The 26931-nt window shown below is 35.5% G+C and overlaps 2 protein-coding genes and 1 non-coding gene across 4 annotated transcripts in view; all 3 read left to right on the top strand.

Annotated features, from left to right (window-relative positions):
- The first annotated feature begins 68 nt into the window (after positions 1–68).
- LOC113495967 (thioredoxin domain-containing protein 2-like) lies at positions 69–2986 on the top strand. 2 transcript variants are annotated; one of them, XM_026874988.1, is made up of 4 exons: positions 69–218; positions 1055–1190; positions 1291–1890; positions 2025–2986. In XM_026874988.1, the coding sequence occupies exons 1-4, from the start codon at positions 160–162 to the stop codon at positions 2367–2369; spliced, it is 1140 nt and encodes a 379-aa protein (XP_026730789.1). In that variant the 5' UTR covers positions 69–159; the 3' UTR covers positions 2370–2986. The 2 variants fall into 2 exon arrangements, with proteins under 2 accessions (XP_026730789.1, XP_026730790.1); XM_026874989.1 differs by lacking the exon at positions 69–218 and adding an exon at positions 857–986.
- A 2098-nt stretch (positions 2987–5084) lies between these two features.
- Positions 5085–5156, top strand: Trnah-gug. Its single transcript has one exon. It is a non-coding gene; the product is annotated as a tRNA-His (tRNA).
- A 348-nt stretch (positions 5157–5504) lies between these two features.
- The window catches only part of LOC113496087 (pleckstrin homology domain-containing family H member 1-like), a gene marked incomplete at its 3' end in the record, with an annotated part of 255189 nt that continues 233762 nt past the window's right edge, over positions 5505–26931 (top strand). Inside the window, 1 exon segment of the mRNA XM_026875201.1 lies at positions 5505–5923.

Raw genomic sequence — 26931 nt, 5'->3', positions numbered from 1 at the left:
CGAGATAAATCTGGCAACACGGATGCATATCCGGAACGGTATTGATCGGCTCCTCTCAATACGTACATGTAAGTTACCTAACTACCTGCTCGTAAAATTTATTATTCCAAATATCTTGAATGCTCAAAATTTTCAAACTGATTACATTTTCTGTACAAAATGAGTGACTCCGAAGTTAACATGGGCCAGATTGAAATAATGGTAGAGTATATGGAACGGTAAGTAATACTGAGTATGATTTGCGATTCTACTTCTTAATGTATGTTTCATAAACTTATGAAAGTTAATGTTGGATGTGAACTTGTTCTTGATCCTGTACAAATCTTCTACGATGGGTCATGGGCGCATCTAGTTAACTAAACATCTGCGTGGTACCATCTACTAAGTACCTATGTACTGCGCCATTAGAAAAAATGTGATTAAGTAAACTTTAAAATAAATAAGTACCATTAAATCTAGTGACATTTTATGAAGACTCATTTTCACAGTTATAGCTACAAGATAAGAATTATTATTTTGCTTATAATTCGCTTTGATTGACCTAAATAAGTAGGGATCGGGTACAGCTACTCAAATATTATGGTCTAAAAGGTTTTATTCTAATATTTCTTAACTAAAATAACTTGCTAGGAGCTATTTCTGGTTCTCAAAGTTTATATTCCGAGTGCCTACGGAATATCGAGAGTGATCATGTAAATGCCAAGACATTGCACAAAATGGCCGACGACGACGACGACGAGCCGATTGTAACCGAATGCTCCGCCACCCTCTCGTCGCTTCGTGCAAACCCGAATCGTAACGATATATTATAACAAGGTTCTAATATGGTATAACAAGGTTATGGTATGTATATATGGATTCAGTAAGTGCCTTATTCAGTTGAAATAGAAGCATTAATAACCGTTTTGTCATTGCTGAGTTGGACGGGATTATTTCGGACAATTGAAACGCACGATCTTACACTACATGTCCAAGATGCGTCGAAAGTAGGTACGTGGGTTTCTACTACTTATACATTAACAGCCATGACTTTACTGTCATTTTTATCTTCCAGTAACGGTGATCTAAGTATATTTCAAGAAGGCAATGTCAAGGATGAATTAGAGAATCTTCAGAAGTGGATCGATCTAACTGATACATTGAATGTCGAATCTAATGGAGCTCCTAAGACTCTAAACGGATGGAAGCAGGTACATTAATTCGATTGAATGTTGTTGATTAAATTATTAATTTAAAAAACCTTTTCTTCATTTGTCATAACCCAAAATGTTACCACTCATAAATTTCTAGTGTTGGCTGAGTTTGAAAATGAACGCGATAAGCAAACTTCAAAGAACTATTAAGAAGAAAGGTAGGCACACGAAACCAACAGATATTGATAAACGTATCATGTCTATGATAGAGAAAAAACCGATGAAAATTAATAGGAAGAGAAAGCTGATTGAATGTAGAGAACAAGTGGGTGATATCGAAGAAGTAGTTTCTGACGAAGAGGTGGTTAAGGACGATGCGTCTAAGAAACACGCGGAGGATAGTCAGGAGGCCATTTTGGGTCGGGACGAGGTCATTGTGGCCCGTGAGGAAGTCGCTGAGGGCCTGGAGAATGTCGCCGAGGCTCGGGAGGAGGTCATTGTGGTCCGTGAGGAAGTCGCCGAGGGCCTGGAGAATGTCGCCGACTCTCGGGAGGAGGTCGCCATGGGTCAGGAAGAAGTTCCGGAGCTCCGGAATGAGGTCCCAGAGGGCCAGAATGAGGATTTAATGGACCAGCGTGAAGTTGTCAACGAGCGGGATAATGACATTCATGACCGAGATGAGATCAAGAAGGGCTGGAATGAGCTCGAAACAGAACGGAACAACTTTGACAGAGTGGTACCGGACTGTTCATGTGAGGTAACTATTGGTTGTTTTTTAAAAAAAGCTCCTAGTTACCTATGCAGTAAAGTTTAATCCCTTAAAGTGTATGTGCTTTGTCCAAACAAATTGGTCAATTAGACACCTTTTCTCATAACTTCAATTTTTTTCAGGAACGTTATAAATTTCTCTCTGAGCTGCAACTCGCCATGATACCATACAGCGACTTGTCTCGAACAACAAACATGGGCGCTAATTTCGAATATTCCACAAACTCCACACCTTTACATCGCCGCTCAAAGCGCAAGAGGCACGATCGCGAACATTTGGTAGAGATCGCTGCACAGTTCCTTGAATTTGAAAAGAAAAAAGCTATTTTACATCACGGACGAGAATTGCTTTACATGCAACAAGAACAAGCTCGTTTAGGTGTGTTCGAAACGCTTTCGAAAACCTTGCAGACCTGTAGTGCGGCTATATCAAAATGCATAGATGGAATACTCCACTTCATTAAATAAGCAGATTTTGCTCTGTTTAAAAATGATTTGAAACTCATTTACTTCTTTGGGAAGCCCATTTCGTCGGAGCGTTCTTTTCTACAACTCGTAGAACCTCTCTTCTGTTTTCTTCCGACAGCAATAAAGAAATTTGAAATTGTTAGGTAGTGCAATAGGCAATCAATTAAGTAGAATAAGTAGATGATGAATTGATGATATAAAGTCAGTTAAATATAAACTGCTGTTGTCCATTAAAAAAAAACGTGTTTCTATAGGACGCAGCTACGTAATGCTATCCATATCCACCTAGAGTATATGTGACATCCTACAACTTTCTGTTTTATGTTCCATTGATAGTAGACCTTGGAACCCTAAGATATCTACAATTTGTTTTTTCTGAAGTGTATCTACAATATTGTTAGCAGATTTAAAATTGTACATATGTAGGACAGTATATAAAAAATGTTATTGTTATGTAGTGTATTCATGTTTAAATTATTTTAAGAGAATTAAAATGTTATAAAACTATATACCAGTTGACTAAATTAAACATATGGTATTGAAACGGATATGGGGTAAGCGGTTACGTTAATAAATAAATCTATTTTCTTGAATTTCATGTTATTAAAATAAATGTGAGTGTTTATAAAAATATATTCTTATAATGTAAGACTTAAGCATTAAATATATGTAAAAAAAAACAAAGTACTCCCTACTTTGATACTTCGCTTGCATCAATTTTTGAATCTGTTATAATCTCATGGCGAAAATTGTAGTGTACTTTCATGAAATAAAGCTGGAAAAATGACTTAATTAAGAAAAACATTCAATTTATTTCCACCTTGCCACACTTCAAAAAATATTACTCTTTTTTTACTCTGCCCTTGGAAGGGAAAAATATCTTAAAATTCAGCTCTCAAGAGCTGAAGCTAAGTTACGAAGCTGCGAAGCCGCGAAAGCATTGACTTCCTCGTTTTCTACTCAATCTGTGGTCAATGTTGACAGTTTTTTTTAGTTTGTAAAAAATGTATGGAAAAGTTCACCTTTATTCAATCATTTTGAATTTTGTTTTACATATCCTAAAACGAGTATTCAAAAAAGGAGTTATTTGAATGCTAAGGATACTGGGTCATTTTAGGGGAATGTTTGATTATAGAGAAAAGTTAATTTAGCTTCAATGAAAATCCTGAACCATGAAAATATGTAGTATGTACCTAAGTTAAGTAGATCCCAAATAATATTGCCTTATAGGTCATGCTTAACACAGAGAGTGTAATGTGGTGCGGGTTCAATATCCACACAATACAAGCATTTGTGTGATTCATGAATGCTTGTTATTAGTCTGGGTGACTTTGTGCTTGTAACTTGAATGTTTGTAAAACCCCTGTGTTACAGAGATCAAATTCCTTAAGGTTTAATGCATTCAAACTAATTATTTTTCCATAAACATGAAACAGTACTGGCCATTCCTAATAATTATGTTGATCTTCGTATGAGCATGTAAAGTAGCATCAAAAGGAAAGGTAAACTATAAAATTAGGTATTTAAACTATTTAAGTTACTCCTGTAAGATTGGAAGTTGGTCTCATTATACATTGGGAGTCCATTGGACCATGTACCTACCCGTCTGACAGAGGTTGGTATGTATATGTATCCACCACTTATGTGGGGTTGTCTTTGATAGCTCTTAGGACCATGGGTGATACTTGGAGTAGCTATTGTTTAAATCATAGTGTTGTATATGCTTACAGAGCTGGTGAGACTTGATTAAAGGTAATAAGGATCATCCTCTCATATCATCATATGAGAGGATGCTAGCTATCGTACTTCAGTCTAAAACTAGGCTTTTGTGATTAAAATGGAGAATGTATTCTAGTTTAAAGGTATCATAGTGCTGTCTAGCACAGACCTTCTTTTATGGTGTAGCTAACTAAGGTTAGCATATATTTTATTTATTTATAATACAACTAATTCAAAAACTAAGAAAGAGGAAATAGGAAATAAACAAAGAAATAGTTTTATTTTTTATTTGTTATAGTTTTTTAATTCAGATTTGTGATTAAGAACAACCATATTGTGGAAGTGAACATAAAAAAATAATAATGTTACTCTAAAATAAATCTGTTACAGCACAGAAAGACAAAGCATCATATTTTATTCATGGCTGCCTGGATCACAGGCCTGGATACCAATACAAAATGTTATCATCAAGATTATTATCATGAACAAAATATAATGTGAGGTTTTTGACTTTGTAGGATGTTTATGGTAGGATTCAGAAGAGACCTGTGCTCAACAAAAAAATATAACAGTATCAGTATCTAAGTCAGTTTAGGTCAGCCAAATTATGTTATTAAGAAAATTTGTACAAAACAAGTTTTAAAATAAAAATATTAACTATTTGTTACTTTACTTTTATTTGAAAATAAATGATAAAGTTTAAGTAAAACACAACTTATTATGAAACAAGATTTTTTGTTAATTTGTCCTTGATATTTGTTTTCATGATTTGTAATAATGAGGTATTATCTAAAAGTATTCTCGTAATAATTAAAAGATAAGACAGGAATGTTTGTCAGTTGTAATTTATGTAAAATAAAACGCTAGTAAGTAATGTCTATGTTTCATTTTATATTAAAGTTGTTACTTGTATATATTTTAGAAGATTACAAAATGTAAAAATAGGTTCAATGGTTGGCAATACGTATTTTAACACACTTAGCACCCGCTCCAATAGCCGTGATCGTCTAGTGGTTAGGACCCTACGTTGTGGCCGTAGTAACCCAGGTTCGAATCCTGGTCACGGCAGTGTCATACACTGTTACGGCGGAGCTATCTTTTTGTATTTTTAAGTTATTTTTTTAATTTTGGCATACATTTTAAAGATATTTTACGCTTTTGGAAATTAAAGTTTTAGTTGCAGCAAAAACTAACTATACATGCACGTATGCCATCTCAATAATTGTCTAAAAGAAATCTATTTTAAAGGACTAACTTCTTTAAACTAAAAAAAAAACACTCGCACTCAACCTATAATTAGTGAGTAAATTATTTTAATCTTTCTTTGCTTGTACGAAATTAACGAAATAGAGTAAACTGGTGGAAGCGCCATCTATAAAGTAATAACGAAACAGACCGAAGTCCAAAGTTCCCAAGAGGGCATTGACACTGAGCTCCACATGTCTATGTTTTAGGTTCAGCCTCAACAGATGGCGCTACCTGTATTTGTTTTGGTACAACACACGCCGCAGCTGTTCGCTATCACAGAAATCCGTGAGAGAAAAGGAGTGGTGATTAGGCCTGTCTTTGCTTAAAAATTACGTTTTTTCTATGATTCATTAACATTTTGTGACTTGTGACGGTTATATGTGCAAGCTAAAGTGGTTCTACATGTGATATATTGTTGGCAGTTGTGAATAACATCGCTAAATAGTGTAATTAACGATGTAAACGTTGGTTATGACGTTTACTACGGTGTATTTGTGTGTGTGTGCGTGAGTGACAGCATTGCCGACGACCGTTGAAGCGAATCTTGTAACGGAATAGCTACCTATTGGATGTGAATGCTGTTTTCGGTAAGTTATATTGTTTTGATGGTGTTAGACCTAACCTATTTGGCTCATGCCTGCGCTGGGACGCTCTATATACGTATATATTGTTTGACCTCGATACGCGGCGCGATCTCGCTCGCTATTTCCCTTTGAAAGGCAATTTCTCGCGTTAGTAATTTTTTCTGCACCAACCGCGATGTTTCCGCACGAATGTTCTGTTTGATTAGCTAATTTATAGTTACGACTGTAACGACGTAAAATAAAAAATAAGTGCAACTTGATATTTGGGTGTTATCACCTCTATGTTGTGTGGGATAAGGTTGTTTATTGTGTTCATTGTGGAGTGTGTTTTATTTGTTGCGGGTCGATTAATTTTGCGGAAGCTGGCTCATTATGCTGGTACCTAAATATTTGTTGAATACTTGGTTCCTGTGGTGCAATAGTTACGTAGGTATGGAGTAAGCGCAACGGAATGTACCTTCATGTTGAAAATTGATACATAATCTAAATCTTGCCGGTCTGTCGAGCAGGCCCGTACGTTCACCGACACCTGCAGTGCATTACATTAAACTTTAGTTAATTACTGCAACCATTGAACAATTTATATTAAGAGCTGAACTAATGAGTACCAAATTATCATGAGTTTGCAGACGTGCCTAATAATAGGAGTTATGTTTGTGCGTCTCGTCCCAAATCTTATGGTTATACCATAGCTTAAGAATTGAGCGCATAACGGTATCGTGTTAGAAAATTTATTTGTTGGTAGCTTCCTAAGAAATTAACATAATAGGTCATGGAACCGATAAAACTACACACGGAACGTATCTAATCTACTGCCCACGTTGTGTGGAGTGCATTAAGTATTTTTTGCCGGTTGTAAACTGCAAGATAATGCGAATCTACAAGGAACACAACAGGAAGCAAATCTACAAGAATTTGAGCAATAGAAACACATTGCTTAAACAGAAACATTCAATTAGAATCTCAAATAATCGTAATGATATTTTAGGCGACATTGATTAAAGAAATAATCGTAATTGAACATCTACGCCTATTAACCTTAAAAATCAGAAATAAAATACCCTACGTTAGTATCATTTTGTCAACTGTTCATAAACCTTGTATTTGGTAAATTAAAAACCTTTTCGTATTTTAATAAAACTATCTATCTTGTTCAGTCTATTTCACATGCATAGGCACCGATCTCAAAAGCAAATAAAATTACAAGCACAGTGGTTTTTGTATGTAAGTAAGACCGATATAAGAACAACCAATGTCTCCTAAAAATAATATTAGGTGCTCCTATAATCATGATATAATTGCCTTCTAAACCGGTTTTGAAAAGTCGTCTACATCATAATGAGTGGTTCATTTTGTTTGGCGCCAGTAATTAGATTATCATCTTCAATTCGTATCGTAATTAAAGGCATTGTTTTAGTTAGAACACTATTAGACTATTAGATTTTCATTTAGATAACTAGGATTGTATTAAAAGTCTGAGATGAATTTTGTTTACATCGTCGTTTTCTTTAACCTCAATCACTTAAAGGTCGCCTTTGAGTTTCTTACTTTCTATGTTTCTAAAGTAAAATTTTCAATAAATATAGAAATTTAGCATACCTAGATTAGTAAGTAAAATACTCAACTTTAATTAGTAAGATTACACATATTAACACAAATTAGTAACAATTAAGATTGTAATCAAAACAAAAACCGAAAATACTGAAAGTTCCTTCCAGTTGTTATCTAGTTCAAGTTATCCGTTTGAAATCTAGACAAAACTACAATTATAATAATGAGGAGACATTGTTCGAAAGAGCCTTGAAAGTGTGTTTTGTTTCAAATCGCCAGTCTTTAGTATAATGTTTAACAATAATATTGTACGTGTATGAGTCAGAGGAAATTATGATTGAATCATTTTGATTTTTACCTTCCGCTGTAGGCGTAACCTTAGACTTTGAGGCGATAATAATTAAGAAATGCGTGTAAAGGAACAAAATCCCGTTGTTTTGATAGGTATGCTTCAAATTACTTAATGGGAAGCCTGGAAGTCGATAAGACTTTCCTCATACCCATCATCACATTAGTTCGGTATGATTCAACGTTGAGAATATGCCTTCCATTATTCTACAATTGTTGTCTGTCTTTCGAGATATGCGACCCTTATCCAGGTGTTACCAATTAGCTATATCATTAACCCAACAGACAACACCGTCGTCATTGATCTGTCGTCTACAACCTGCCTTATTCAATAACAGTAGGTATGTAATCATTAATGTTTTGCGGAACAATCAAACATTGCTCAAGCTCCCATTTTCACATTTCGTCTATCACAAAAAACAATTAAGTACCTATACAAAAAACTTGCGGGCCCAAAACACTCGATCCAGTGGCTATAGGATGATGACTTACACGAGGATGCATAAGCCAGGCAGAGTTTGTTTAATGTTGAAACGCCTTCGAAATATAACAGTGCACACCTTATTATACATTGAAATTACAATTGTTTGGTAGGGAAACGGTCTGAGATTGTCAATTCGCATGAATGCTGAAAAGAGGTCGATGATCGTACATTGTCAGTTAGAAGCGAATGAAAATCCTATAATTATGGCAAGGAGACTTAAAATTGCTTCTTGGTATCTACCAAATCTACAAGAAAACCCATGGTTTCAAGTTAAATTGTTTAAATTAGCACAGTCTTTATGTATTATATACTGTGACTATATTACTTAAGAATTACTTATTATTTTTATTGAATAATAAAAGACTATATTATTATTTTTAATCTATAATTTGTTGTAGAAATCCCCGTGTCTAAAATGTTACATAGTTTAACATTTCTATAAATTGATAACAGGCCAATCAATTCAAACAAGGCATGACCGCGTCGACGCGACCACTATGATTTTATTCGAAACATGCATTCACCAGAACTAGTTTTAATGGAATTTTAATCAGCGTTCTGCATTTACGAACACTATTAACTGTTTCGAATACCTTAGAAGCCGTAATTTACATCAATTTGAGTCGGTCTAGGGTATTTGTTTAATAAAGTAATTATTTTAATAGAGCTTTACTTGCCTACGCGTTTATAGAAACAGCGAAGTCTGGCGGGGCGACCAGTAGGCGGCTGTGTAGGCGATAAGATCGCTGGTAATAAGTACACTGATTTATGATCTCCGAAACCCAATTATTATAGGCCCTATTTTTGTTACGACATAACGAAACTCTGACCTCCGTGTGAACTTACTTCAAAAAACGAAAAGTAAAACATGACTGGCCAACCACTGTATAAACTTCAAATATTGACATTCAACAAAATTCAAACATTAAAAAAGACACCAAAAATATTTTTGTTCGTCCAATTTTTCTAAAAACGGCAAAATTTTACGTTACCAGACTAAACGTGTTCGAAATATCTTTAGAAGTGTTAAGAGTTTATTTAAGAGACTGACAGTGACGATGGCGACTAAGAGACCTCCGATAAAGAAGCCCCGGGAAATGCCCGAGAAGGCTGTGGACCTCCCAGAAGTAGCCCTGGCTGCCATTGCATCCTACAAGAAACAGAAGGAAGTAAGCGACTTCATAAACTTTTTACTCGCGGCTCTAGAGCGAAATTCAAATTGGCTGAATACAATCGTGGGAAGACAAAACAACTTCAGATGTGCACTGATGGTGGGCGCTGGCCCCAATCGTTTCCAACTGCAAGAAATGATTTACCCCTCAGGCGACAACGACATTAAATTAGAAGTCGAGTTGAAGGATTCTGAAGACCACGACAAAATAGCGATCGCTGCTCTAGTCAAACTAACCAATATAGACTTAGAGCATCTTCTGAAGTACATAAAAACTCGCCTGTGTGACAATACAATGTTACGCGAAGATCTCCTAAAGGGCAAAGCGTTGGGCGTAAGTTTTGCCGTCCTGAGACCCTTTTCTGATAAGCAGTATCGTGTGATGGAGAGGATTGTTATCGGGAGTTCCATGAAATGTGTAGTCCCCGTAAAGAAACGACGAAGGGACGAGAAACTACTGACTGGACCTCCTTTCAAGAAAACCAGAAAAGTCACATAGCCGCGGGAACTATAGTTGCAGGATCACTCGATAAAAACAGGTTGAAACTAAATGGACAGTCGTTTGGTGTACCGCAGTGTCATGTAGCATGTAATGGCAGCAATTTGGGTCGACTGTAAAATGCGAAGCTCACAGTAAATTATACTCATTTTTGCAATGATCGTTTCCGATTACCTATGATGGATGAGGGCGCATTTGTGGCGAAACGGCTACTACGTTTTGACGGATATTCATTTCTTTTACCCTCGTAATGTACCTTGTTATTACAGAAATATATTATACAATCAAACCAAAAATGTGTTGTCATTTTGTTGTGCCGTGCCACGTAGTGTTTGTACACACTTTTACTGTACTGTAATGAACTCATTAATTAATATGTTAAGCCAAATTGTTTACGGAGAACGATGAAAAGTAAAAAAGGAGAGCATAATTAGATTTTGGTGTTCCCTTTCGTTAAACTGTGATCGTTTTTCTTCCGTCGTCGCAGCGAGCGTCCGACTTGGAAAGATCAATATCTCTGGAATCAGGGCAGCGTGCGCGGGCTAACTTACAGCCACAAATCCTTCCGCCAATAACTTATTACAATAGCACTCGGCGTTACGCAACTGAAGAGTGAAACAATAGTTTTTCCCAGACCGTGTGAGCTTCTGAAAATGGTTAGTTGGGAAAGTTTTCGATCTGCTTATCGGCGGGCATAAATCAATTTGAATCATGGCTGAGTATAAGTTGGGTCGCTTCTGAGCCCTTTTTCTAACTTGGGACCGACCATACGGATTACGGGAAGCCTACGCCGTTGCGTAATTGGCGTAATAGTTGCGTGATTTATCTGATCTCCTCAGAATGTTCTCATGTTCATAAAGAGGTTGTAATGACTTGTAATAGTGGATTATCCTGTTTCGATGGAATCAAATAGCATTAGGAGACTAATGTTTTCCGTGCAGTGATGAGTTACCTGAAAACTCATGATGATTTTGTATTATTTAAGTATATCGAATTTGAAATCAGTAGCTGTGTTATTGATTGGTTTATTCTTGAATTCAATTTAAGCAAAAGATTGATTTGGCTAATTTTATACTACCAATATAGCAATATTTTGATGTTACAAAACTTAGTCTATCCATCATATTTGGCTTCAGTTAATTTCAAGTAAGAAGCTCAAACAATAATAAGAATCAATAATAAGGAATCAGACTCTCCTCGATTCAAGTTATTTAATGTAGTGTAAAGATTTATCACCGCAGTTGTGGTTATTGCCCCGGAGCCCTCTGTAAGAGTTATAAGGGCAGTAACTGTTGAAGAACAAACACTAACGTACAAGTTACCTCACAATAAACATCTTTTATATCGTTTGAGCTAGGACTTGGACCAAACGAACCGTTAAGAGAGGATCTTAAAAGCGTCTTTTGTTCAATATTTATGAAATGTGAAGCTATGGAGCTACGGAGAATTTTAACTTGAATTGTCTTTTATTTGAACATCGGAATTTTGGTGGAATGGCGCTGTCTTTGAAGACGTTTTATTGCATACGGCAGTCGCAGTATGTACTGTTTCAGAGTTTTTTTGCTTGTATTATTTGTAAATCAAATACTTTGTAACTTATTTCTTTTGAGAAATGCTGACAATAATATCCGCGTAAGAAACACAAAATACTTTTATTTTGAACATAAATGAACCTAGTTTTGTTCCGTTTGACCTATTAAATAATTGTATAAACAGTTACGACGAAACAATACAATACCAATTACGGTAATTATCAAAATATTTGTCCACACGAGACACTATTTGCAGTTCAAAACCGGCAATGTATTTATAGTAGAATATTTCTCACCAAAATTTTCGACAACATTATAAAAGATGTCCTTGCTCCAAACCCCATCCAAGATAATGATATACCTGACATTTACGCCAACAAAATTCTCGACACCGAAATAAAATGTCAGGAGAACAAAAATGTGCAATTGTTGAGAGCGTTTCTTCAAAGTCTCAAGTCCCGAGAGCGACATATTACATTTGGACTGTCGACTACAATTGCCGACTGGTTGCCTGTCAACTGTTCGTGTAAAAAATGATGCAGTGCGCCAATGATATACGAATTTACTTGAATATTTTGGAGTTGATGCATAAAAGGCGAGATGTTGGGTTTTTGCGTGGATTGTGACTAACGTATTTGCTACAGCTTTATGGAAAGTATGGCCTGCATTGTTTGTTTCTTACTCCTATGGATATATCATTGGTTTGGGTTACTGTGGCCTTTGGGTTGTTTTCTTTGTATTTGACTTTGAGCTGATTGGGTGAGAACCCGTTTATATTGGTTATAAATACCTCAAATGCCTTAAAAGTGTATATTTTTATCATTGTGATAATGAACATTTATAAATAGTATAGCAAAACCATCATAGATAAAATTCGCCAGTAAGAAAACTATTTTCAGAACGTAAAGGTGTTAACAATTGCCTTCAGAAGGATCAACAAAATCAAGACAAATCACACCGAACTCGACGGCGTATCGTTAAAAATGTACGAGATCGTAGAGTATTAAAGGGACCGGCGAACTTTAATACCGAACAACCCACAAACTTAATATAAAACGCCGGTGAAAAGAGAACGAAATTGTGAAAGGGGGTAATAACAATTTTATAAGAACAAATAAATGCATCCAGAATGCCGCGGGACATAAAAAACCTTCATAAAATGAAACTGCTTTTAGGGTTAAATTTTTATTTTAAACATAGAAAGGGATTTTGATGGCCCTCCCACGTCGTTCAAGAACGTTATTTTAGATTTAGGAATGGTGTGAAATAATAATTCGGGATGGAAGTGGTGATTCACATTGCCATCCTGGTGAGAATACCCTGATTTAGTGGAGACATTTATATAAATTATTATGATGGAGTTGTGGATTTAACGGATTCCTTTGATGCAAATGAGCAGGTAACTGTTTTGGACTCCCCTGAGTGAAATGCTAATGTAAAATTGATTATAATGACATTCAAAACTGATGATAGTACATGGGAGTTTTAGAGTTTCTGCAAGGTTTTGAATTTAAGCTCTATAATACATACCCAATACTAATTCGATTTTCAATTTTCAAAAAAGACCACCTTTTCACATATAAGTACTCATAATATTCGTCAGTCATCTTAATTTCCATGAAGTTTACTAAAACCTATCGCCAAATCCAACATTCTCTAACCAAATAAATTGAATAAGAAATCCACACGATTTAATTACCATACTGGACTTAAAGAATCCCACCAACGAATCAATAAGACCTCATTTAAAAGCAAACGAAACAATCCTTAATTTCTTTATAAGCTAAAATAAATGTTATAGAATAAGTCATTCACAGCCTAATACATCAAATTATGTTAACTTCACGGTAATGTTCCTCGTGTGTACGTCTAATGGTGATAGTATTTATAATGGTTATTACTTATTAGACCAGGGGCACCTGCCCATGTTTGCTTAAGTGATCTGTGACGGGTGCCCGTTTGAACAAGGTAAACAGAGTTTTTTTAACGGCTTTTTAAGTGTCATTTGTTTTTTGTCTTGTTGATACAGTTGTTAGTCTGATGGCCCAGTTGGTAAAGTCTAGTGGGAGTTTTAAATTACCAAATTAATAGCTGTTGCCCGTGACTTCGTCCGCGTGATTAGAAGATATAAGTTAGGAATTATTGAACGAAAGCCCTCGAAGATAATTTTTTTCCCTGTTTTTGCCACATTTTCCGTTGTATCTTCGCTCCTATTATTCGCAGCGTGATGTTATATAGCATAAAACCTTCCTCGATGAATGTTCTATTCAACACAAAAAAATATTTTTTCAATTTAAACCTATAGTTCCTGAGATTAGTGCGTTCAAACAAACTCTTCAGCTTCATATATTAGTATAGAAACGGTGTGTTCAATTTTTGAAACCTGTATTATTCTCCGTAATCAATCCATCAATGATTACTAGATCTATGGACCATAATACATACACATATTCCATTTCCTTTCCCAAGCAGAAGTTTACAAAATATATGAGTATTATTCTTTAGCGGAATGTGTTAATATTATAATTTCTTTACAGAAATATGCTACAAAAATGTACTCACACATTGCAATAAATAGGTTTAGGTACCTATTTATTGCAATGTGTGAGTACTTCATTATATAGATTACAGTATAACAAATTCTATATAAACTATTGTTTGAAAATTATTGTTAGAATCATGACATAGCTTACTAATATGAAAACAGGTTTATTAAAATATATCCTGTTTTAGCCCAACATATATTTTGATGCCACTTGTGTTATGTGATGTCATTGCTTGTACTTATAATAGTAGACTTATAGATCCTGTTTCCGATGTCGTTTAGCTCTCAGTGCATGTTTTGTTGAAAGTAAAGGTCAACTGACTACAACTTGTTATTTGATTACTTTTTGCTGCTGTTTTGTGAATCATTTGTTTGCTATTATATTCTGAGGGGAAAAAAAACTTGCTTTTAGCTTTTCGTGGTGTAAGCTTGCGTTATTATTGAATATGCATTTTGATAGTTCTTTTTTAATTTTACATAAAATAGCTGTCATGTGATCCCATAAAATTTCGTCTACTTTGAGTCAGTATTTTTTATTTGAAGTCTGTTATATGTTTTTGTTGTTAAACCATATTATTGTTTCACAACTGTGGCAAGTAGGTTGGTATGGCTTGTTGAACAAGTGAATAATATTGGCTCCAAAAAATGCACTTCTATAACAAAACTTGTGCTATTTAACTTAGCCATGTCTACAACAGGATTTTCTGCCTTCTTTGTGCCTCGTTTTTTCCGTATTTCGTAAGGACTTTCCTCAAACGCTTCCATCCGCAATACGCCTACAATTCACAAGATTGTCGGATGACGTATAAAAGTTGTTGCGTAGTTAAAACACCGGTGACACTCGACAGCTGTTCTCAAGTAATTCATAGCGAGGCTCGACACCTGCTCCCCTGCTCCCCTGCTCCCGGTAGCTCCCGGTAGCTTGTTGCACAGAGAGACCGTTTGATGTTTAAAAGAATGACTAGGATCAAATGAATGCGTGTATAATGTGTATTATTAGCAAGTTGTCTTGTCATGAGTTTGAAAAGTATTGGATGAAAGTTGATTGATAATACATCGAAGCATTTTAAGTATACTTACCTAACTTAATCACTGTCCAATGCTTTCATATGGTCTTTAAACATTTTATAACAAACAGTACACTCAATTTTCTTACACACGATCAAACATTCTACATCATCCCGTCAGAGTGTTAGCCCATTATTCCTGTATCGTCCAGCCCAAGCAAACTGCGGCTGACACTTTTAGGTAGCATAATAAATTCATCGAAGGATCTGCCTTTAAAAGCCAACAATTTTACCCGGAGACTGTCCTTTACCATTTTTTGATAAACGACTCGCTTGATCGAACCTTCGTCGGAAGGGTCCAAACGGGAGTTTTTGATAATATCTCCAGGACAAATTTGTATGGGATGTGGGGTAACTGGGTATTTTGCGCGATAAACCTCGGGACGACATATGCTACAAATTCCAAGTTGCAGCCTCCTACTTAAGATAGTGTATATTGTCGGACAGTTCCAAGATATTCATCGAAACGTGCATTGTATTTGTGCTTGTGACGAATTCTTTTAAGTACGTACGGTGAATCACCCGTCAGAGTCAACTGTTAGTCATTGTTATCAGGAAATGCAATACCTACAAAACGTTAAACAACTAAAATTGTATCCAGAAACACAAAAACCACGCTGACGTTGTAAGTAACTACTTTTAGACTGATAGTTTGATAGCCGCATTCTTATTAACCCTAGAAAGATAGTCTGCGTAAAATTGACGCATGCATTCTTGAAATATTGCTCTCTCTTTCTAAATAGCGCGAATCCGTCGCTGTGCGTTTAGGACATCTCAGTCGCCGCTTGGAGCTCCCGTGAGGCGTGCTTGTCAATGCGGTAAGTGTCACTGATTTTGAACTATAACGACCGCGTGAGTCAAAATGACGCATGATTATCTTTTACGTGACTTTTAAGATTTAACTCATACGATAATTATATTGTTATTTCATGTTCTACTTACGTGATAACTTATTATATATATATTTTCTTGTTATAGATATCGTGACTAATATATAATAAAATGGGTAGTTCTTTAGACCGATGAGCATATCCTCTCTGCTCTTCTGCAAAGCGATGACGAGCTTGTTGGTGAGGATTCTGACAGTGAAATATCAGATCACGTAAGTGAAGATGACGTCCAGAGCGATACAGAAGAAGCGTTTATAGATGAGGTACATGAAGTGCAGCCAACGTCAAGCGGTAGTGAATATTAGACGAACAAAATGTTATTGAACAACCAGGTTCTTCATTGGCTTCTAACAAAATCTTGACCTTGCCACAGAGGACTATTAGAGGTAAGAATAAACATTGTTGGTCAACTTCAAAGTCCACGAGGCGTAGCCGAGTCTCTGCACTGAACATTGTCAGATCTCAAAGAGGTCCGACGCGTATGTGCCGCAATATATATGACCCACTTTTATGCTTCAAACTATTTTTTTACTGATGAGATAATTTCGGAAATTGTAAAATGGACAAATGCTGAGATATCATTGAAACGTCGGGAATCTATGACAGGTGCTACATTTCGTGACACGAATGAAGATGAAATCTATGCTTTCTTTGGTATTCTGGTAATGACAGCAGTGAGAAAAGATAACCACATGTCCACAGATGACCTCTTTGATCGATCTTTGTCAATGGTGTACGTCTCTGTAATGAGTCGTGATCGTTTTGATTTTTTGATACGATGTCTTAGAATGGATGACAAAAGTATACGGCCCACACTTCGAGAAAACGATGTATTTACTCCTGTTAGAAAAATATGGGATCTCTTTATCCATCAGTGCATACAAAATTACACTCCAGGGGCTCATTTGACCATAGATGAACAGTTACTTGGTTTTAGAGGACGGTGTCCGTTTAGGATGTATATCCCAAACAAGCCAAGTAAGTATGGAATAAAAATCCTCATGATGTGTGACAGTGGTACAAAGTATATGATAAATGGAATGCCTTATTTGGGAAGAGGAACACAGACCAACGGAGTACCACTCGGTGAATACTACGTGAAGGAGTTATCAAAGCCTGTGCACGGTAGTTGTCGTAATATTACGTGTGACAATTGGTTCACCTCAATCCCTTTGGCAAAAAACTTACTACAAGAACCGTATAAGTTAACCATTGTGGGAACCGTGCGATCAAACAAACGCGAGATACCGGAAGTACTGAAAAACAGTCGCTCCAGGCCAGTGGGAACATCGATGTTTTGTTTTGACGGACCCCTTACTCTCGTCTCATATAAACCGAAGCCAGCTAAGATGGTATACTTATTATCATCTTGTGATGAGGATGCTTCTATCAACGAAAGTACCGGTAAACCGCAAATGGTTATGTATTATAATCAAACTAAAGGCGGAGTGGACACGCTAGACCAAATGTGTTCTGTGATGACCTGCAGTAGGAAGACGAATAGGTGGCCTATGGCATTATTGTACGGAATGATAAACATTGCCTGCATAAATTCTTTTATTATATACAGCCATAATGTCAGTAGCAAGGGAGAAAAGGTTCAAAGTCGCAAAAAAATTTATGAGAAACCTTTACATGAGCCTGACGTCATCGTTTATGCGTAAGCGTTTAGAAGCTCCTACTTTGAAGAGATATTTGCGCGATAATATCTCTAATATTTTGCCAAATGAAGTGCCTGGTACATCAGATGACAGTACTGAAGAGCCAGTAACGAAAAAAACGTACTTACTGTACTTACTGCCCCTCTAAAATAAGGCGAAAGGCAAATGCATCGTGCAAAAAATGCAAAAAAGTTATTTGTCGAGAGCATAATATTGATATGTGCCAAAGTTGTTTCTGACTGACTAATAAGTATAATTTGTTTCTATTATGTATAAGTTAAGCTAATTACTTATTTTATAATACAACATGACTGTTTTTAAAGTACAAAATAAGTTTATTTTTGTAAAAGAGAGAATGTTTAAAAGTTTTGTTACTTTATAGAAGAAATTTTGAGTTTTTGTTTTTTTTTAATAAATAAATAAACATAAATAAATAGTTTGTTGAATTTATTATTAGTATGTAAGTGTAAATATAATAAAACTTAATATCTATTCAAATTAATAAATAAACCTCGATATACAGACCGATAAAACACATGCGTCAATTTTACGCATGATTATCTTTAACGTACGTCACAATATGATTATCTTTCTAGGGTTAAAATACTGATAAATATTTCTAAAATTTCCAAACCGCAGCGATTTATTTTCCATAACAATATGGAACGCTTGTATAGCTTTACCGTCCACAATCCCGTTACCCATAAAATATCCAAACTTTAAATAGGAAAAGAGACGAGAAAATCGCAGCAGTTTTTCATAGCGGCAATAAATATCATATGATAAATATGTATCATTGTCCCATGTCATGCGGTGTTTCGATACTGAGATGGCATTTTGGGGCGAGAATTCAAATAGTTTGCCAGTCGAGAGCAAAGGGCTTGAGACTTGAGGCTCGGCTTTGTGTTCAAAGAAACGTTTGCCTTTTATGTTACGTGTCTATATGTCGTTACGCGTTGTTTTGAAATAATATATTTGATATTTGATCCACGCTCACGCCGGCTGTAACTTATAACAAGAATTGGAATCGTGTCAAACGTATTTGTGTACCTGAAAGTTATGTAATATGTATCGCCGAATGTGGTTCATATAAACATAAAACAAAATGTAGATTAGTGGGCCCTCTTTTTGTTCAGTCACGTTTTTAATTAAAAAGGAATTTATAGGCAGTGAACGTAACATTATGCAAGTCACATTTTCACATGTGACTTGGCCGAGTTTATTGCTTTGCCGTATTACTTGCAAATGGCGCACAACATGGGCCCGGCGATATTATTCAACATTTAAAGACATTCATTTTGACTGTTTAATATAAGCTTGTCACATATTCGCGTTACCAGATGTTATACAAAATACATAGAATTTATAACTTGACAAAAACAGATAAATCGAGGCCCTGGTATAATTTATGTGCGGAAAATAAATCTGTAAGCGGATACAAGTTTATCCGTCCTTTCAAAATAAGGGTAGCTGGAGCAGGTCCGCCGCGCTCGGAAGTCGGATGACGAATGTCCACATCTTTGCCCTGGGACGGGTTATATAATGCGTAAAATTACTGTCTTCAACTATCTTCATATGTTACGCGTACAACGTTCACTTTGATATACGTTTATTTATTTAGGTGGGTATAAATCACTTTTAGGATGCACATATATTGTTAGCTGTGCTCGTTACGTCAAATGCCTTTATATCCTTAAAATGTTGTATGACTGCTGGATGTATTTGTTGCTCTTTATGACGCTTGCAATTGTTTTGAACAATGTTGTGTACTTGTAATATAAATGCACTTCGAGTAACAAACGTTTAAATTTATGGCCCTCGTAGGACTGAGCAGTAAGTATCGTTGGTTATTGTAGAATACTAAGTAATTTAATGTTCCATACTATGTAAATAATGTAAAGTGTTGGAAGTAAGTTTCCTACTTGGAAGTGTTGTGTTGTGGACCCCCGCGGACGCAGTATCTTGAGCATGCTCAGGTCTGGGGCGGTCACGTGCGAAACACTCCAGTTTAATTAAGCGGTGATTAAAGTTCTGCACCGGACTTAGCGGAATTCATTCGCGGGCTCAGCGTGGGCGCCCAACATGGGGCACATTATTAACTCGATGCATTCAAAATAATTTAAATTTCAAACTGTTTTCAGTTGGAAAATGGGTAAAAAGCTTTTTAATAATGCCTCGAGAAGGTGTTATAAATTTTGTTTGTTATTAAGTGTTATGAGGGTAGTGGGGTATTTACCGTGGTTGTGCAATCTTCGACTACCCGCGGCGACAGTATCTAGAGCATGTGGGGAGAAGAATACCGGTCACGTACAAGTTACTCGACTTTAATTAAGCGGTGATTAAAGTTTTACACCGGACTGTTGGAATTCAGTCGCCGCGCGACTTAGTCCGCGTCCAACGTCCCACTCTTTATTAATTGTTGTTTACGCGGCGTATAGAATACAAATATTTGAGGCTGTTTGTTGCACTTCATTGAATGTCACGTTGTTTGTATTGTTGTTCAAAGCTGTTATTTAACGTATTTAGTTCCTTTTGATTTATTTAACGTAGGTACCTAGTTACTATTCTCCTATACTTTTAAAGAGGACAGTCAATCCCTATGATTGGCATGCTTTTAAGTTAAATTCGTCCATTTATATAACGTTTAAAATTATTTTTTTGCTTTTATTACAAAACGTCAAAAGAACAAATCCCTAAATCATAAGCGAAAAAATGAAATCATAAATACAAAATTTCGTATGATGTATATTAATAAGAGAACATTGTAATTCAAAGGGCCTCCTGTTCAAAATATATTTATCGTTTGCCTAATTAGCCATTAGAAAGTCCCTTTTTCCTGAGAACGCAATTAATTTACAATTATGTTCGAAGGGCTGCACGCAGTCTTATTAAATAAAATGTTTCAGAGACCGCTTCCGCCATTAATTTCCGGCACTTTTTTTCAGACGAATCTTTAATTATCAAAGATTTATAATTTATTAAATATTCCTTTCTACTTCTTCATTCTTTTTGTAAATTTGGACAACATTATGAATTTTTTCAATTTATTTTTATATATAACTTATCGTAACATTTAGCAAAAGTTACTACGTAAAGTTATTTCGTTAAAATTGTAACACTCAGTTCCCCATTAAACCAGTTATCAAAACCTGCAAGCTACATTTAATTAACGATCCACTACTAATACCAGGTCTAAACAGGTCGCTTGATTTAATAATTCACCTCCAAACTTTCAGTAAAGGCAACCCTCATTACTTCACACCGAAAACGTCGCTAAAATAATTCGGCAGTTTCTTCAGCACTGTACTGAATATAAAATGTTCAATCATGGTCTTGGAGATCACTTACTGACGTCACTTTAGGCCACTCTACCCTATTATTTGAATTTTTAATAAAGAGTAACGCACAGACGGTTAACAGTGAATGTTCGTCGAATGCTTACCAGGCTCCTGGATTGGTATTAATGAACTCACTTTACATTCTTTTGTACGAAATATGGAAAGTTTATGTTCAAAGTGGATCTTCGTAAAAAATTCTATATGAAGTCTGTACTTAAAAAATGCTAAGGTATCGCAGGTGTAAGCTTTATCTATATTTTTTCTCTAGCCTACTGTGTCCCACTGCATCTATATGATGAAATGTTTTTAAATTGGTATACCGTACACATTTCAAAGATTTTTTTTACTATAGTCTTTAGGCATAATAATACTTTGTATCAACATCATCCAATTTGATTTTGCAGTATTTTTCGAGAAAATTAGTTAAAATAATTTCTCCTTGAGTTGAGTTCACATAAAGCACAAGTCTGCAGACGAAATCATGGAAATAGCTTGATCATAAAAATCAATTAAGAAAAAGTACTTAAATAATCGAATCAGAAAATTTACGATGTTGGCTTACACATTCATTTGGCTTTCGTTCGTGAAAAGAGAGAAAAATGCAGAAAATGTTTGATTTCTCAGCGCGCGGGGTTTCCATCGGGCTGTATTTAATTAAGTGCACCCCATGGGGCTTCCCCAGTAACGTAGAAAATCTCTACGTTTTTGCTTCGCCACCCCGTCTAGCAGTCACTAAGTAGATGGCACTTTACTTGATAAATATATTACAGAGGATGTTTTTGTATAACACTTGCATATTAATTTGCGTAAAATGTTGATGATTAAATAAGTCTGACTAATAAGCATATGTATGTAACAACTGTAACAAGGCACACTGAAAAGTTTTCAAAATAAGAAGATCTAGAAAACTTTTACTAAAAACCGAGTGTTCAAATAACAGTTTTATTTTTATTTTAAACTTCACAAGAACTGTCTTATCCATCTTGTCATCTAGATAAGTCTATTTATGAACTCGGTATTACGTAATTCTATTCCGCAGTTCCTTTAAATCCAGCTATAAGACGCTCTTCTAGGCTGAGTAACCTTTTTATGTAATGCTCCATTAGACTCGAGCGATCTCGACACAACACGACATTCGGACACTAAAGATCCCAGTAAAACTTGACGCGTAATTGACTAGACGTAGAAAAGACTTTGTTTTTGGCTAGAAAAAGTTCTATCTCAACTGTAAACGAAATAAAAAAGGCTCTGTTTCTTTGTAAAAGGTATAAAATTTATCGAAACAATGAAAACTATCTATCGTTGGCTGACCATGCGAAAGTCTCCAATAGTTTTATATCTCCACATTTTCAATTCTAAATAAAATCTAGCTTCAGTTAACAAAGGATTCAATAAAAATAGAAATTCTCTCCAACATTTAAATGTCTGCCATTGTTCTGAAGTCAGTTTTTTCTATTGGAATTGATTCGTAGTCTTTAGGGATTCTGGATTGTTTTAGATTGAAGCTTTGTGCTATGAGTTATTGTTGGTCTGATGGGTTAACCTGTCTGACTAAGGCTGTCGAACTGATTGCGTGTTTGTTCGTGTTGTCGAACAATGTGTATTGAGTGGGGTTTAGAATTGTGTCAAATGATAGAGTTCAAGTTCTAGTTCTTGCTTTATCACTTGATGTAAAGTAAAGTACGTAGGTCACTAGGAAAGTTTTGAGATATCGCTAAACTATCCAGAGCATAAGTATCAAACTGTTACCGCTAATAGCTTACCTTATTAATAGCAGGTAGTAAATAAAAAAATAATTCTATCTACCCGTAATAATTTTTTAATAATTTTTAATTAAGTCGAGATGGCAGAGTTAACGCGACGCGACTTTCGGGCAATAATGTTTTATAATTTCAAGCGAGGTTTGAGTGCTGATGATTGTGTTAGTGAATTAAAATTTGTATTTCAAGAAAAAGCACCATCCCGTAGCTCAGTGTATCGGTGGTACAAACAGTTCCAAAGAGGAGATTTTAGCTTGTCTGACGATTCTCGTCCCGGGCGGCCTACTGAAACTGTGTCTTTAGAAAACATAGCTGCTGTTAAGAAACTAATTGAAGGAGATAGACATATAACTTATAAACAAATAGAAGAGACCTTGAAGATTAGTGCACCGTCAATTCACAAAATTTTAAACGATCATCTTAAAGTTACAAAAGTTTGTACGTTGTGGGAACCTCATCTGTTAACAGTTACTCAAATGGAGTGTCGTAAAAACTGGTGTCAAAAAATGCTCAATATGTTCGATGGTGCAAAATCACCTTACGTGAATTCTATAATAACAGGTGATGAATCTTGGCTTTACTATTACGATGTCAAATCTAAGTCTAAAAACAAGGTATGGATTTTTGAAGATGAGGAACAGCCAACCACCGTCAAACAGTCTCGATCCGTGAAAAAGAAAATGATCGTAGTCTTCTTCGGTAAAAGGGGCATAATAAAAACTATACGTCTTGATGAACAGAAAACTGTTACCGCAAAATGGTACACAGAAATTTGTTTACCTCAAGTGATTGAATCTCTCAAAAACCTACGACCCAACTCGCGTCTCGACACTTGGCGACTGCAACACGATAACGCACCTGCACATCGCGCTCAATTAACTCTAGATTTTTTAAGCAACACTGGGTTAATTTTACTTGAACACCCTCCCTACAGCCCCGACCTTGCACCCTGTGATTTTGGAATGTTCCCGATGATAAAGGATAAACTGAAAGGACGGAAGTATTCCAACGATGACGAATTAATTCAAGCGTGGGACTTAGCGTGTGAAGAAGTTTCTAAAGAAGTATGGCAGAAAATGTTTGATGATTGGTTTCGGCGTATGGAGAAATGTATAGCAGCCAACGGAAATTATTTTGAAAAAAAATGAAGTTCAGGTGCCAAATCTCAAAACTTTCCTAGTGACCTACGTATATGGTACCTGTACTTATAAATGTATTTACAGAGTTTGAAGGGTAATTCGCTAATGGTAGACGCCAGTTGCTGAATTTTATATGATTATATTAAACGAAGCAAATAAAGTTAGAATTTGGGTATTTTTTCCAGTATAAATTGCTTTTAGCGAACACGCAATTATAATCATTTAACAGTTTATGGTCTACTTGATCTCATTTACGTGATCGTGGAGAGTTTAGTTTCATGGGATCAAACATTTAGGGAAGAAACCTTTGCCTAGAAGACATTCACACTTAAGTATCTATAAGATAATCAAAGAAACAATACTTTCCATATTCGCTTAAGCCATCTCACCTTTTACAGAACCCAGCACAGAGTTTCCATACTTTATTCTTATAGCAGCATAAATAGTTCTGACACTAAATGTTTGTATTGACATCCTGTCTCATGGAATCGAAATACAAGCGAAAGCGGATTTTCTCGCAGTAAACATGCTCATAGATGGAAATGACTCGACGATTATCCTTATGTATGGTAAGTCGCCTCGTATTTTTGCTAAATGACATAGATTCGCGCTGAACCTTTGATATACTGGAGTATTTTGCGTAAATAAACAAAAATAGTTGAAATGCAATGGGATTTGTTGTAGGCTTTGCAGCTCAACGATCATTAAGGTTAGAATTGTGTAGAAAGTACTGAAATAGAAAGTTTTATGTTTCGTTTTGGACGTTTATAATCAGATATTTTATGGATAATGATAAAAAATTACGAACTTATTTATCCAAGTATTAATCACAAATCAATGCCTTATTTATAATGCCTGGGTAAATAAACAAATAAAATGTACATCTACAGTAATGTGTTTTACCTATTCATGAAATCTTTACCTAATACTTCGACAAACTAGACTGACTGGGCTCAAAATTTAAATAAGTTTGCATATATACGTAATTATTATTACATAATGAACTACTTACAGAAATACCCTTGTATTACTAAAGTCAGTCAATAACTATAACGTTAAGAACCTACAAGAAGTTTGTAGCCACTTCGTCATATACCCAGTTGTCTATGTAATTCAATTCTATCTCTATTAGTCGTCCCTTGCCCGGCGGGACCCAGGTGTCCATTGAATTGTTTCTCTACAAAACCATTTAGTCGCTTACTATCGGACAGTCCCTTAAGGTTGTATTAACTAGTTCCTTATAGTTTATTTGTGAGACTTTTTCGTCTACATTTGTCTTAATTTTTTTGTACGACAATGCCGTTGAGGTAAATTGTTTCTGGTTTAACTTGATGTTTGTAAATGCTTTACGTGAATTTTTCATTTGCTTTAATGCCTTTTTTTGGAAGATCTTTTTTTCATGGCATATTTATTAGTGGCCACTAAGCTACTTATATAGTAGATGAGTGGTCATAGGAGAACTTATAAACCCTAATTGAAGTAACTATATTTGAAAGAGAGGTATTTAAGCCTGTCACAAGTAACATAAAATATCATCTTCAGAATCCATTTAGATTTTTATCCCTCCATTTTACTCACCGCGATTCGGCCTGACACTTGAAGTTTTCAAAACATTTTCTCAACAATACAGGAATCCTTCATCCCTACCTTTCCGAGCCTCAATTTCTTCAAGTGCTTTCAGGTAAACATATCAAAATAACTGCTTGAACTTCACGCCGACCGAAATCACATGATTTCTGTACGCCGCAGTAAACTCCAAGCTCTATTCATGCCCCACTTCAGAAGGATGAATGCTTTCTTCACTTTTCACGATGCTTGTATAAATTATGAGTATCGTCCCTTGCTTAAAAGTTTTCTTACGATCATTGAATGAATTTGTTTCTACATTATGTTGTTTCACGAAAATGGCGCTACAGATTATTAGTGTGTTGCTTTGTCTTGTTTGTTTTCTTTAATTAGTGTGATGTTTATTTATAAATTTCGATTAATATATTTGTTTATTCTAAATAGCTGCTGATCACGCTGGCTCACATAAACACAAACTTTCTCATTTATGTATGTAGTGTGATTAGTGTATCTACCTGTGACTATTTTTATGAAATTGTATAAACTGAAATATTAGTAAGGTTTAAGCAAACTCTTAGTAACACAAGGTACTCTTCAACGATTGCTTTAACAATACCACCTGCAATCACATCACTTGGCATCACAAAGAATGCATTGTAATCGAATATTGAAAAATCCTCACTTATCCACAATGCCATTAATTCGACACCGCATTCGGTTCCTGTTGACTTTCAATGCATTCCCCAATCCATTGTGCGATATGATTTAGACGGCTCTTACAGAGCTTGTCAATGGATTTGAGGGCAAACCATTCTAAAGCATAATGCATGTTGTGTGGAATTTTTAAACGATTTTAAATCCAAGGGCTGTTTGGAAATTGAATTTCGATGTTTGGGTTTTGTCGTGCGGGTGAATAGATAATGAAACATGTTTATCTATGGATATAACAGTGGTTTTTGCGTCAAGAATACTTGATTTAAATTTGCTTTTTTCTAGGAGTATTGATTTCCATCCTTCCCAAAGCTGTCTATCGCGATATACTGTCTTATAATACAGCGATTTGAATATCAAGACCAATGGACGGAGCGGCAATATGGTAGGGTGACCTAAGGTCATATTCTCTCGCTCTCAATTCGGAGCCATCATTTTATTAGAAATGTAATTGATGGATATATGTACTATCTGCAGTACCACTTCGTTATCATATGGAGCTTCAATTAGGTCAATAGAAATTGGTACGTATAAGTTTACTTTAGCATTTTGTAATATTCATTGCGTCTTTATTATTGTGACAATTATAAAAAAAGAATTATTCAAGTATCGATGCATACATAAGATCACATTACCGAATGAGCACTTTACACTTTATATTCTCACTTATGGGCCGTAATTCGTTAAACATCTGCAGTATTTCTGCCTCTCTTAATCTTAAAGCAGACAGCTTCGTAATTGAATAGGTA

Source organism: Trichoplusia ni, chromosome 7 (assembly GCF_003590095.1).
Source record: "Trichoplusia ni isolate ovarian cell line Hi5 chromosome 7, tn1, whole genome shotgun sequence".
NCBI lineage: Eukaryota > Metazoa > Arthropoda > Insecta > Lepidoptera > Noctuidae > Trichoplusia > Trichoplusia ni.
This window is presented reverse-complemented; position numbering and strand designations above follow the sequence as displayed.

Excerpts from the sequence above, each read along its gene's own strand:
- LOC113495967 (XM_026874988.1), top strand. The coding sequence starts at position 160 with ATGAGTGACTCCGAAGTTAACATGGGCCAGATTGAAATAATGGTAGAG. Across the intron at positions 219-1,054 it reads ATGGTAGAGTATATGGAACG|TAACGGTGATCTAAGTATAT; the intron begins GTAAGTAATACT and ends TTTATCTTCCAG. Across the intron at positions 1,191-1,290 it reads CTCTAAACGGATGGAAGCAG|TGTTGGCTGAGTTTGAAAAT; the intron begins GTACATTAATTC and ends ATAAATTTCTAG.